This window comes from Ictalurus furcatus, chromosome 16 (genome assembly GCF_023375685.1).
Source record: "Ictalurus furcatus strain D&B chromosome 16, Billie_1.0, whole genome shotgun sequence".
NCBI classification, from domain to species: Eukaryota; Metazoa; Chordata; class Actinopteri; order Siluriformes; family Ictaluridae; genus Ictalurus; species Ictalurus furcatus.
Window position 1 is genome coordinate 15,159,857 of NC_071270.1, and position 15,024 is coordinate 15,174,880.

The window sequence follows — 15,024 nt, forward strand, 5'->3', positions numbered from 1 at the left end:
CAAAAGCAATTGAAATAGCTCAACATAACGGATGCTTCAAGTGGTTTCCCCAAATTCAACTGAAAATGCAACTTACAATGACTTCTCCAGTCTCAAAATTATTCAACCCCTTCATGGCAAGCATCTTTAGTACTTAGCAGAGCATCCTTTTGCTGTTATGACCCGCTGCAAATGAGATGCATAGCTTCTGGCGGCGTTCCTGAGAAATCTTAGCCTGTTCCTCAGGAGCAATGGCCTCCACTTCAGTAATATTCTCAGGTTTGCGTGCTGCAACTGCCTTCTTCAAATCCCACAAGAGACTTTCTATGGGGTTCAAGTCAGGTGACTGTGATGGCCCTGTAGAATCTTCCAGGACTTCTTCTGCAACCAAGCCTTGGTGGAATTGGAGGTATGCTTGGGATCATTGTCCTGTCGGAAGGTCCAATGACACCCAAGCTTCAGCTTCCTCACAGACGGCATGATGTTTTCTCCTAGAATTTCCTGATACTTCAATGAATCCATCTTGCCTTCCACACGCTGCAGGTTTCCAATGCCAGAGGATGCAAAGCAGCCCCAGAGCATCACCGAGCCACCACCATGCTTGACTGTGGACAGAGTATTCTTTCTTCATTGTTCTTCCTCCAGACATACCGCTGATCCATCGTGCTGAAAAGTTCCAGTTTTGTTTCATTGCTCCGCAGAACAGGATCCCAAAACTTCTGTGGCTTATTTATATGATTTTGAGCGACTTTTCTTGTGCTTTTGGGTCAGTAGTGGTGTATGTCTTGGAGTTCTGACATGGAAACCTTCTGCATTTAGCACATGCCTTACTGTGCTCACTGAAACCTCAGTGCCTGATGCAACCAAGTCTTGCTGCAGGTCTTTTGAAGTCACTTGAGAGTTTTTCACAACCTGCCTTCTCAGAAATCTGGTTGCAGCCATCGATAGCTTCTTTTTTCTGCCCCATCCAGGTATTTCATGAATTTTCTGCCCCTAGCCAGTTCAGGTATTTCATGTGTTCCAGCTCAAGCACATCTGGTGCAATTAATGAAGCCCTTGATTAGTTGCATCAGGTGTGCTTGAGACAACACCTGTTTTGCATATCTGTGCTGTTGTGAGGGATTCTATAAAGAATGTTTAATAATTTTGAAACATTAAAATCATTATAAGTTGCATTTTCAGTTGAATTTGGGGAAACCACTTGAAGCATTTGTTGTGTTTAACTATTTCAATTGCTTTTGTTTGATTTGTTCATTGCAAACAGCTGAAAGTCTGTATATTTTGACAATAAACCTAATTTGCAATGGGGGTTGAATAATTTTGATTGCAACTGTATATCATTGGATAAAATTCCTCCAAGCCAATGTGCAGCACTGATCAACAGTTACCAGAAACATTTAGTTGCCGTTATTTCTGTACAAGGGGGTCACACCAGTAAAAGTTCACATACTTTTGCCACTCACAGATATGTAACATTGGATAATTTTCCTCAATAAATAAATGACAAATGATATTTTTGTCACATTTGTTTAATTGGGTTCTCTTTGTCTTTTTTAGTACATATGATAAATCTGATGATTTAGGTCATATTTATGCAGATATATAGAACATTCTAAAGGTTTCACAAACTTTCAAGCACCATTGTACATTCTGAGTAAAATAAGTGAATGTGAACTATAAATACTTTGTTGCTGAGATAAACTATTATTTGTGTGTTCCATTAAACATACATTAAACATACTGTATATTCTTGCAAGAAACAGTACTTGTAATAATAGTTCATATCAACATTCTATTGAAAATGCACTCTGTCTCCCAATACTATGAACTAATGGTGGGGTTAAAGAGTCTATATTTTTCCAATAAAGCATAGCATCTAAGGGCTAAAATGTGGGGGTTCAGTGATTTTTTAAATAACTTTTTAACATTATTAAACACTAAATTAACATATAACACCTTAAAAACATCCTAAGGTTCTAATCTACCTAAAATTGAGGTCCACCATCAGTAAATGTTATTGGGACAAGAAGGTGCCTCGTGTAAGCCATTTTGCCTGTCTAGTCAAGCCCTCCATCTTGGACTAGCTTTAAGAAGCCTTGGCAGCACATGGGCATGTGTTTTTGGAGGTGTGGCTTCTAGGGGGAACACTGCAACACTGAGTGGCTGTATTTGTTTAGATTTTACATTTCAGAACAGCTAGCTTCAGCTGAAACTGCTGACTACAGATTCAACCAGGGACCTTCAAATGTTAGCATATAATCATGTCATTAATAATGTCTTACAATTCTGCCCATTTTCATAATATCAAATTGCATCAGATCATCATCATCATCATCATCATTACTAACATCATCATCGTCATCATAATCGTCATCGTTTGTCTCCTGTAACAGCCTTTCAGCCACTTTTGTGCTGATCTAGAGAAACGTGAAAGTTAGCCAAGTCTCTGGCAGAATGTTTTTTAGAGCTGCTCTTAATGCTGAAGCTGCTGCTTAATCCCATACACTTTGATTCACATCCCCTCATTTCCATTCAGAAACACAAGAAGCTAAATGTTAGTTTAATGGAAAACTGTTAGACAGTGTGGTGACCCCGCTGTGCTGTTCTCCCCTGACATCATCCATACAACAAAAGTATACTTGAGTTTACTTCAGTGTTCAGCTACATAGATTTCTAGGTTAAGTACGTAATGTTTAGCTTTGTGTAACAGCAGCTTATTTAATACATTAATTAATTTAATTTCAGAAAGTAAGCTTGGGCAACTTTAGACTTCCTAGCTACTCCAATGACAGCACATTGCATTACCCAAATATGTAATGCTAGACAAATAGTTGGACTGTATTAGGTCCAACCCACAGAAACGCCCATTAACAGCAAGTAGAGGACAATGATATGTGGGAATAAACTTTGCAAGTGTATGATTACTCTAGCTTCATTCGTCTTCAATAAATATTTATCTGGGTTTGGTTGTGGTGGACCAGGAGCCTATTCCAAGAGCACCGGGCATGAGGCAGGAATACATCCTGGATGGTACACTAGTCCACCGCAGAGCACCATATAAACACATTTACACACTCTTTCATGCTTAATTCAGAGTAGCTAATCCACCTACCATCATGACACTGGTAGGTGGGAAGAAACCAAAGAACCCAGAAGAACCCAGAAACCCTCATGGGCATGGAAGAACATGCAAAACTCCATGCAGAATGGTTCAAAACAAGAACCTTGGAGCTGTGAGGCATCAACACTATATGCTGTGGCACCATACCACCTATGTAGTTCTTAATTTATAAATAGTAATAGTGAGTATTTAACCAAATGTGTAATGTTAGCCAATTAGTTGCTCTTAGCTGGTAGGGCAAACCCACGGAAACGCCCGTTCACTGCAAGCAGAGAACAATGGCATATGGGATCAACTTTGAAAGTGTATGTTTGCTTCACTAACCACATTATTGTGTCAGGGTTTGAAAATATTCCACATGATCTCAGTTGGCTTAACTTGTTATGTTTTGTCTCCTGCATTTTTAAAGTTCGCCAGTTACCAGTATTCTCCCAAGACATTAAGGAACAGAATAATATAATATAAATTTGTAATAAGAAACCAAAATACTGTACTTCCGGCTGCAACCATAAGTGCATTTCAGTGCTATATTTACTCAATTATTTTCATTCGTGAGAAAGTAAAAGTAAATTGATATTACAGTATAGTACATCATCCATTAATAATAGACTAAAGGCTGAAGACATTTTCGTTTGAAATCAAAAGATGAATATGATAACAGAGTTTAGTATTTTAGCTTTTATTTCCTGATATTTATATGTAGATGCGTTAAACGACATAGAACATAGCACATTTTGAATCAGCCCATCCCATTTGTAGACAAGCATATATTGGAAATATTGGAACATGTGACTGACAGGTGTTTCTTGTTAGCCGGGTGTGTCCTGTTAAATTGATTGTGTAAACAATAAAACTCTGAACATGTACTCCTGGCTTTAGCCTTCAATTCACCTGTGAAAACTGCATTTGTTATTAAAAAGATAAGCCAACATAAAGAGAGCTGTCCATGGGAGAAAAGAAAGCAATTTTGAAGCTGATTTAAAATCAGTCAGAGGCATTGCACAAACACTGGGCATAGCCAATACAACAATTTTGAACGTCCTGAAAAAGAAAGAAACCACTACATCGGCCAAGGAAAACAACAACAGCTGATGACAGAAAAACTGGGAGAGCTGTGAAGAAAAACCCAAAAACAACAGTTAGTGACATCACCAACAACCTCCACAGGGCAGGAGTGAAGGTATCACAATCCACCGTTCCAAGAGGACTTAAAAAGCAGAAATATAGCAGCCATACCACAAGATGCAAACCACTTGTCAGCAGTAAGAATCTGAAGGCTAGATTGGAATTCACAAATAAATACAGAGATGAGCCACAAAAGTTCTAGAACCAAGATTAACCTCTACCAAAGTGATGGAAAGGCCAAAGTGTGTAGAAAGAAGATCTCATGGTCCAAAACATACAAGCTAGTCTGTGAAACATGGTGGAGGTATTGTCATGGCTTGGGCTTGCATGGTTGCTTCTGGAACAGGCTCACTAATATTTCTTAATGATGTAACTCATGATGGTAGCAGCAGAATGAAGTCAGAAGTTTACCGAAACATTGTGTCTGCCAATTTACACAAAAACGCATCCAAATTAAACTTCATTATGCAGCAAGACAATGATCCAAAGCACACTGCTAACACAACAAAGGACTTCATCAGAAGGAAAAAGTGGAAGGTTTTAGACTGGCCAAGTCAGTCACTAGACCTTAACCCAACTGAGCAGCATTCACCTCCTGAAGAGGAGACTGAAGGCAAGCACATCACACACGACACTGTTGCCAAACTTAAAATTAATTTGACAAATTCAAAAAGAGTGGAAGTGTTGCAGACCAACCGAGAAGTGGACGTTCACAAACATCCTGGCAAACATAGTCCCCTATGTAGGGAGACTTTGGGGACACCCTGTATATCAGCATCATAATAATAGAAACGTGCCACTCTATAATGAATGCACCTGCTTTTTATTTTATTATCAATAATGCCTGTTTAGTTATCTGTCTTTCCCTCTACACATCTTTCACACCATCTCTCACTCATCTCCAGTTCATTTGTCTTTATTCACACTTCATCCAAATTCAGCCACCCCCTCACTGCTTCCAAGCACCACAGAGAACAGGCATTCCTGCTTGATGCTGATGAGGGAAAAGCTCCAGTGGTTATCAAAAAGCTTTAGCTTGCAACCCATTATACTACAGTGCCCAGTGTCAAGGTTTCATGTAGAAAGCTCATGTAATATTTATCTGAGAGTTCTGTCATATACCGAATGATGTCATATAAATGTTACTAAGTAAGCCACAACAAACTTGACACCATAACAATACGTCCAACTCTGTCTTATATTACACACCATGGGTGTTACGCAATACCACTAACTGTATATGTAGCCTACCACTCTGTCCTGTAAAACACTGGGGGGGGGGAACCAGAGGAAGAAATGGCAGCACTGTTAGCATCATGTGCGAATTCTGGTCCTGACAGTTTCTCTCATCCACGTCACTCAAGTTCATCTTTGGTCTCAACAAGAGATGTGCAAGGGACTTGGTTTTTGTAATTGGGTTCTATTTCTCAAAATATAAACAAACTAGTAGTCTAATTTAAACCACCACAACCCTGAGCATGAAGTTACTAAGGATGAATGAATGAATGCTGCATAGTCTTTGCTAACTTCTTCTAACGTCTGAATGAATGAACGTAAAAACCTCCTACACGTGAGGCCATGGAATCTCAGTCCCAATACACACCTGTAGTTTCAACTAGATGGCCTTAGCTTCCTAAAAGAAATCCATTATTGTGTCTCCTATTCGTATCTGTATTTTGGTTATTCGTATTTAGTACTAAAATTACCAATACACAACATGAAAAAGAAAACAGATGAAAAACTGTGAAACTCACATACGGTACCGACTCCAGAGTGTCTGTGTTGACTATAATTGGTGCTGGGCTTGCCTGTAAGAGAGAAAGAGACATCAGTGTAGGTTAGCCGTGTAAAACCTGTCCTAGTTTCTATTAACGTGTGCTGTAACGCTTCTGTATGGAGACGAAATAGTCATGTCAAATTGATTAACATTGCTCCACTATGGCAAAGACAACACACAACACACTGAGCCAAAGCACACACAATCACAGGTGAAAAGAATGATGACATTACAGAGCACACAGGAACATTCTGAAGCTGAAACGCCGAACACAAAAGCATGACAAACCAAAAACAAAAGGACGTTTCAGTCTAGACAATATTTAGTCTAGTTGAAATTTTTGTGTTCACTTTGTTTCCAAACACAAAGATTCCTCTGTTATTGCTGTTATTGATTTTGGTGCATCACTGCACAGATGCTGGTCCTAATTACACAACTCATCCTCTGTAGCTCTCTCTCACACAAACACACACACACACACACACACACACACACACACACACATGAAAATCTAGCCTTTCTAAAACACCCTGAAATAAGTTACAGATGAGTCCAGAGTCTTCAAGACTAATATTTATCTACTGCATCTATAACATATGTGAGTTTACCATTGTCACCTATTTTCCTGTACTGATTAAAGAACTTAAGAAACTTAAAATGGAAGTCAAATTGCAGAGATGGGACTACTTACTTGCATAAGAATTAATATTTTAGAAGTGTCTGATCATGCATGGATGCAAAAAAAACAAAACAAAAAAAAAAACCTGTATTCATTTTTACTGCATTGCTCAGATTTTGGAAAGTGCTTTGGTAAGATATTCTTTAATGTCTATCTCAGCCTAAGCTTTTTATTGGTAGACTTTTTTTCAGGTAATTGTATGCAACTGGACCACTGCAACGCATTACTCTTGGGTCTCCCAGTCAGCTCCATCAAACCCCTTCAGATGATTCAGAATGCAGCAGCACGCCTTGTTTTCACCAGCCCAAAAGGACCCATGTCACACCCCTCTTCATCTCCCTCCACTGGCTTCCTGTAGCCACCCGTATCAAATTCAAGGCCTTGATGCTCACGTACAAGACCTTGTCTGGAACAGCACCACCCTACCTCAAGACTCTCCTGAAGGCTTACGTTCCCTCATGCAAAGCTTAGTAATACCTACTCAGCGTGGCTCAAGGTCCCTTTCCAGAACCTTCAAACTGTCCCTCAGTGGTGGAATGAACTTCCAACCTCAATCCGGACAGCAGAATCTGTCACCATCTTCATAAACAGCTAAAGACCCACCTCTTCTGTAAGTACTTAACTAACCCCTAACCTGCCATGCATGTCTTTGGACTGGGGGAGGAAATTGGAGTACCCGGAGGAAACCCCCGCAGCACGGGGAGAACATGCAAATTCCACACACACAGGGCCACGGTGAAAATCGTGGAGGTGTAAGGCGAACGTGCTAACCACTAAGCCACTGTGCATATTATACCGTACATTAATATATTGCGTTATAAGAGAAGTAAGAGGGTATATGTATAATAGCCAATACCATTTGAATCTGATTGAAGTTACTGGTTTCACACAAGAGAACTACAAAAAAAGGGTTCCCTTTAACACCAATTCAAGTTTCCCTCATCAAGCCTTAATTTAAACATACACTTGGCCTGAGGCCAGCAATCCAGGGGCTTGATTACATTACAAAACATCATAGTATTGACACACACGCGCACACACACACACACACACACACACACACACACACACACACACACACACACACACACACACGCACACACACAAGAGGGCGTGAAGAACATTGGCATTCAGAGGTAGCAGTGCCACAAAGCCCATAAGGCCCCGGTGAGAGAGTGGCAGCATTGCTGAGAGAGCAATCGATGCCTGAGGCTGAGACTTCGCCTGCTGACTGCACAAGGCTCTGACTACATTAATGAAAGCCACAAGAGCTACTGCTTCAATCACAGACAGAGCACGAGATAGAGAAAGAGGGAGCGGGGGAGGGAGAGGACAGTACAGCAGCACAGCCGGAAATTAATTAGGAGCTTCTGTTGCATCAATGTGGCCTGATGATGACACACCCACACACCTCTTCATTTAAAGAGTCGTATACACACACACAAGAAAGCCTTTCATCACCCACTTCAGCTTTTTCTCCTTGAGTGAAAGACTGCTGTATTAGAAGCAGCACATCAGCAATGACATATAGCAACTGTACAGTGTTTTATTTTATATCACTATGTTACGGAGCCACACCGCAGCACTACAGTACAGCTTGTGATAATTGCAGCAGTATCTCAACAAATGGCAAATTTTGTTCAGTGAATAAAAAGAAAGAAACCCTTATAAAGCTCAGACAACCCGAAGCCGTAAATGATGTCTCCATGGGACCAATAAGAGAGACATACCCACTGACATGCCTCTGCCAAACTTTAACATTATGTCAAGACTAAAATGATCATCCTGCGAGCTGAAACCGATCACAATACGTGCCTTTGAGAGAGTGTGTGTGCAATGTAGATTCTGCAGAACAACACACAGGGAGATGAAAGGTTAAATCCATGTCGATTGAAGCCTCATGGAGAACCTAAGTTCAACAGCTTAAAATATTATACAAGTATGGTTTTAAAAGAGTTGTATGACTGACTCTCTAGAACCTTGTTAAGAACTCACACCTTAGTTGGAGGTGATGGAGAACACCAACATACTTTAAAAGCTTCATCATACTACAGATGCAGGAAATCATATAAAATAGTATTTGACTAAGTAAGACACACTATGAAGTACAGTACTTCATGGCTCTGATTGTCACAGTGGTCGGCTTCAAAGTGAAGAAAATCCTTGAAAAGGTGTAAATTATAATCATGCACTGCAGAACAAATTGTGGTAAGACTTCGCAACCACATGCAAGTGTAAGCTTTCGTGTTAGATGTAATCAACAGACTAGGTTACGCTAGAGAGACTGTTCAATCCAAACACAATTCCTTCCATGTACACTCTAAGCAGCGCTTCTCATTACGTGGCTGAGGAAATAAATAATGTAATACAACTCTGGGTAAACAGTTCAAGTACCCAAACTATCAGAGGAAATAATAATAATAATAATAATAATAATAATAATAATTATGTAGAAATCACATTTATTTTTCAATTCTCTTCCCGCATAGAAGAGTGAAAATTCCACTCATTAATGGTTATAAAATGAGATGTGTGTGTTCAATGGTTTTGGAAGTGGTTCTGATGCAGTGTGTAGTGTAGAGAAGGCGTGCAGACTACTGAAGAGTGTGTGTATGTGTGTTTGGATGCAGAGTCACTAAACCACAGCAATGCTTAGGAAGAGGTTGAATGATACTGTGAATAATTTCCCCAGAGTTTACAAGAGCAAGCAAATCAGGGCAGAACTCCCTCTCGAAGACCTGCTTTATTGTTTATAGTGGTTCTTTCAGTGGAGCTGTTCTGGGATATTTTGTGTTTGGCAAAAATTTGCAAAAAGCTCTTTGTAGAAAAACCTTTTTCCTTTTTCTCATTTTGTGATCGGTGAATGCAGTAACCACCCACAGATGTCACGAGAACGCCCAATAACTAATCGTTAACAAAATTCTCCTCTGTTTCTGCTTATGTGGGAATTTCTCACGAACATAATGTCTGAGGGTGAACATACACCCTCAGACACCAGTAAGTGTTTGTAATCGGCTTATATTTTTGGAAAATTAAGCTATTCTTAAGTTGTTTAGAGCAGGGGAACCCAATCCCATTCCTGGAGATCTACCACATTGCAATGGCTAGTTACAATACGTCTGGCCCTAATATTCAGGGCCGGATTAACTGGATGTAGTGCTTAGATTAGATTAGTGAGCAGGGTTGGGAAACCTAAAACAACCCCAGTCACACTCCAGACTAAAAGCTGCGAAGGAAGAACATTCAATTAGCTTATGATTAGGATTGTAAAGGTGTTAGTTGTACATGTATAGTTTTTGTCACTATAACTGAGCAGCTGTGTCTGAATAGTGATCAGCAAGCCTGCAACGCAGTATACTCTCAAATCCATCTGATTACGACAAAAGAATTCCTAATACCAGCTTCAACTAGGGATTAAAAGTTTTTGGATAATGATATTAAATGCATTTCGGGTGACTCAGGCACAAACTGCAGCTGCAGCTCTTGTTCTAGGTTACTGCACTTAATAATTCAGGCCAGAGAGATTCTATACATAGAGCCACCAGCCTCAATAATACACAACTACATGCCCATCAGTAACACAATAGGACAGCAAGACGCAATGTATGCACAAGAAGTGAGAACTACAACCCAATTAGAGGTTGGATAGGATTTCTTGAGGTGTGCAGTCATTCAAAAATCGCCTCCATGGCCACTCTTAATCAGCACTCAACCCACGAACCACCATCCTGGATTCCCTGACCAGCTCCATACATCAATCTGAGACTCGGTCTGGATGAGTCTCATTGTAATTCTAAACATACTGAGGATGTGCAGCATGAAATACCAGCTTAAATTGCTTTTATAATATTATAATCACAGCATGTATGAATGTAAGCCAATTAGCTGGGTTTATCTACAGCAAACACGTATGAGGTTTAATCACTGAAGCAACGATAGAAGATTCAGCGTGAAAGCAAGGAGGATGTAACTGAACAGGTACGTGAAACGTGTGTGTTTGGAACAAGTATGCACCTCTACTATAAGAGGCTGGACGCTAAAGCACACCACCACAGAGGCTAGAGAACTCACCTAGACACTGCTGTCACTACTCAAACCAACAGATACACACACTCATACTATACAATGCATAATACACAATATACACCATGATCACATCCAACCCTGATCTGGTCATTCAGCTAAATCTTAAAGAGGCAGTCTGTCATTTTTTTTTACAGCCCACTGTTGCTTACCATGTCACCCTTTCTGTAAATGTCACATTTTTCCTTGCAGATTGCCTTTTAAGAAAAAGTGACAAAGCTGAGCTGCTGTGCTTTGTCCTGGGGAGCACAGATCATTTCTGGGACAGAAAATGTAAACAAGCAGGAAACAAATTATTCACAATCCATCCAGATCTATTGATGACAATACAGCAAATCCTATTTTTCCCCCCTAAGGTATCCTAAAGTTATGTGATTATTACAATTATTATTAAGATGCACTTTAAAATATTACAAACTGCACCTTTAAGATATACACTACAGATGTTACTGGGAAACAGTTTAGCACACGTCACACATATACACGCACTTATGGTTTAAAGTGAATATGGAAATCTTATATAGGCAAGTGCCAGTAAGATAGACAGAAAGACAAGTGGCTTTAGTGAGTTAGTTCTCAGAAGGCATGTGCTTCAGATCCTTTCAAAATGCATGAGCGCATTCAGCACCACAGACTACACAACACACAACATTACACAATATTACACAACATGCTACTGTCTACAAGATTACCAGCCCAGTGTGCACTTCCCTGGCACTCAGACAACTCTGCCTTCCTCTTTTCCTTTTCTTTCCTTCTCTCTTCTCCCATAATCTCCTCTTTTTTCAAACCTACATCCATCCTCCTCTCCTCTCACACCCCATTCCCAACCACGCTTCATTTTTTCTTCTTTACCTGATACGTTTCACGCCAGCCATGCTGGGTACAGCTACACTCAGACCACAGGTCGCAGCTGCCCCCCTTGGTACGCATCATCATGTTTCTGCTCGGGCTCCTCCATGAGCCGTCAGAGCGTGACGCTGTGAGCCTGGCGCGCTGCCGTGGCATGTTGGGAATAGCCGGGGCAGGCAGCGCTGGGTATCCGCATCCACAAGGAGCGTCGCCCCCTCTGGCATGCATCTCCAGACAACAGCTCTGCTGCTCGGCCAGGTGGGCAGTCATTCTGTCCACACTCTGTCCCCCCCCCCCTTCTCTCTCTCTCTCTCTCTCTCTCTTCCAGTTTCTGTAGTCGTTTGTATTCAGGAAGCAGCAGTAGTTAAGGACGCACAGCTGCAGCGAGTGCCTCTCCTCTGAGCTGTGCTTGCTCTCTCTGTGCTTAGTGAGAGTGTATGTGCGTGTGCGTGTGTGTGTGTGTGTGTGGGCCAGTGATCAGGAGAGAGAGAGAGAAAGAGAGAGAGAGAGAGAGACTAACTCTGTCAGTAGATCTATCCTCTATATGTATACAGCTGGATAGCCGGTGCACTTAATTCTGGGGATACACACTTTTTTAACACATTAATATTATGAACTTCAGTGTGATCATACAATATCCTATTTAAACATAAGCTGACGTAAAATCCTACCTGGGGGGGGGAAAAGTAGATGCACATGCATACACAAATATGTTTTTGTTTTTGTTTTTTTTGTGGGGGGGTGAATTAAGTTAAAGATTCATTTAAACTGGAGTGAACTCTTTCCAGGAATGCTCTCTGGCAGAACTGACCAGCGGTACTGTAAGAGCAGTTTAAATGTGACAAAGACGGAGAACTTACATGTTTATATGCTAAGCCTCTCTGTCTCTGTCTCTACAGCCTTCTTACAGTACCGCTGGTCAGTTCTGCCAGAGAGCATTCCTCCATCTACTGGCTACAGGCCCACACTGCAGTCATATTAGCTTCATTTCTCTGTATGAAGTCACCCCAAAAGCCAAGAAAGCACCTACACGTTTATTTTCCTTCATCAAGTCCAGGCTTTCTGAAAATATGAATGCTTCCAACAGCACATGACATGTGGTAGGATTTACTGTAATACGCTACGACACAATAAAACTCTGACCTATCAGAACCCATCACATTCCACACACTGAACATTTTAAATTCCCTGTAAAATGTCACCAAAAAACAATGTAAATTAATGGTTAGGATGACGTTCATTACTCATTAGTTTAACTTTTGGTCTGAAAAACACTTTCCATTGGTTTTGACCAAATTCTAAATTGGCTTGGCTTGTCTGATTATTTGCAATTCCAGCCATTTACAATGAGCACGGTAAGCAAAAATACTGTGGTTTTGGACAATGTGTTAGCTGATGCATTAAGTGGTGTGTAAAGGGTTAGTGTTAGTGGTAGCGACATATTTGTGGCAATACTTGCATCGAGACCTGGAGAACACCCAATGACAGGCTAATAATACGACTTGCCACAAAAACACGCATATCAATAGAAGGAAAGAAACAGCAAGAAAATAGAAAACGTTTCTTTTGCTACGTTTGTTTTCCGATCTCCGCAAAAGCATAAAAGCAGCATTTGTCTCAGCCGTGATTCTGATTCTCAGTAATTCAATCTGCTTTCAAACGGGCCTCAGCTGAGACCCTGCAAAACATTTCAAACCTCATTTTTTTTCCCCAAGAAAAAAGTCAGTTCTTTCCAAACTGAGTACTTATTTATTTATTTATTTATTTATTTATTTCAAAATCAAAGTATAAATCGTGACTGTGTTTGATAAAAAATATGAATGAGGTTGCAGGGTGTTACTGTTAGGATAGGACAGTATTTATATACAGTATACAATTGTATATACCCTAATAATATCCTCCCAGTATATAATATTTTACTTATGTCACAATTTTTAATACACACTTTTTAAGTCTTAAACCAGATTATAGACATGTTTTCATTTTCAGCTGTTCAAACTGCTCTTCTACTACTTTCGTGTAAAATATCTATTCATCATTCTGAAATAAAATAAATAACATGACTATCTTTCTTCAGTTGATATTTATTCATTAATGCATCATTTACAATATAGACTGATGGTTTTGATGAGATAAATCTTCACATGAACTGGTGTACATACACTAAGGACTGCTGCTGTAACCATTAAGACTGTGACACTCGTACTAAACATCCTTTCAACACACTTGGTACTGTTTGACTTCACAGTATACAGTTGTAGAAAAGTGATGATCCCGTTTCACCCAAAAGAGTTCCCTGTTTGGTCTTGCTTCCTCTCAAACTTTCTTCCTCATGCCATCTCAGGGAGTTTTTCTTTGCCTCTGTCACCTCTGGTTTGCTCATTAGAGATCTACTGCAAATTTGCATCTTGATTTCTGTCAAGCTGCTTTGTGACCCTGTCTATAACATGCTGTGCAAAATGTAATCGATTCGAATTGATTTAATATTAATATTAGCTCCTAACACACAGCGTTAGCTCTTTTGAGTTCAATCCCAGCACTGATTAAAAAAGCCACCGTTTGAGCTTACTTTGAATTAAAAAAAAAAAAACATCTGCCAAATGAACAATGTAATGTAAATCATGGCTACTGCTTTCAGTAAGTCACTTTTAAAAAAATATATTAGTGAAAAAGGATGTAATCTTCTCTGAGAAGCGTGTCTTGGAATTAAAAATGGACTTTTTTTTTTTTAGCCTGTAGTGTTTGATAGCTAAATAAAAGCCTTTGATAGCTAAATAAAAGTGATGAACAGCTGCTTTCACCCACAGCTGCAGATGTGATAGAGCGTGTGTGTGTGTGTGTATGTGTGTGTGTGTGTGTGTGTGTGTGTGTGTGTGTGTGTGTATGTGTGCGTGTGTGAGGAATCGGTACTGATTTGAGTTCTTATCCATGACTGAACTGTACTTAGCACTGGATTAACTGAATCTGCTTGTAGAAAGGCCCATTTGTGAGAGTGCACACACACACACACACACACACACACACACACAGCTGCCTGCCCTGGGCGTTGCCATGGAAATGGGAATAAGGGGTTGAAGAGTGGTTCTAATGAGAAACTAAGAGTTCTTGTTCTTCTTTTCTTTTGTCTGGAAGAAGAAAGCAACTCACGTGAAATAGGGATGTTTTCCAAACGTGAGTCTTAGCAACTCTTACAGTTGTTTATTCAGTGTGTGTGTATGTGTGTGTGTGTGTGTGAGAGAGAGAGAGAGAGAGCGAGAGGTATGACATCACAAAAGAAATCAACAACTATAATGTAGATTAGCGTGAAGAAGTACACCTACTCCCCCCAGCCAATGCAATGGTATGTTCCATTAAGTGATTACCTACGTGAGTAAAATCTGAGGATCTCCTAATTTTCTCCCTAACTCA

The 15,024-nt window shown here is 40.1% G+C and overlaps 1 protein-coding gene across 15 annotated transcripts in view; it reads right to left on the bottom strand.

The window, feature by feature from the left end:
* The window catches only part of dlg2 (discs, large homolog 2 (Drosophila)), a 287,192-nt gene that overhangs the window by 90,759 nt on the left and 181,409 nt on the right, over positions 1–15,024 (bottom strand). For 12 of the 15 annotated variants that reach the window (XM_053645021.1, XM_053645023.1, XM_053645030.1 and 9 more), the window contains one exon: positions 5,980–6,033. The exons of 1 other annotated variant lie outside the window; for it this stretch is intronic. In XM_053645021.1, the coding sequence (XP_053500996.1) occupies positions 5,980–6,033 (54 nt within the window). Of the gene's footprint in view, positions 1–5,979; positions 6,034–11,619; positions 12,343–15,024 lie in introns of those variants that run through there. 2 more of the 15 variants (XM_053645034.1, XM_053645035.1) reach the window with 2 other exon arrangements.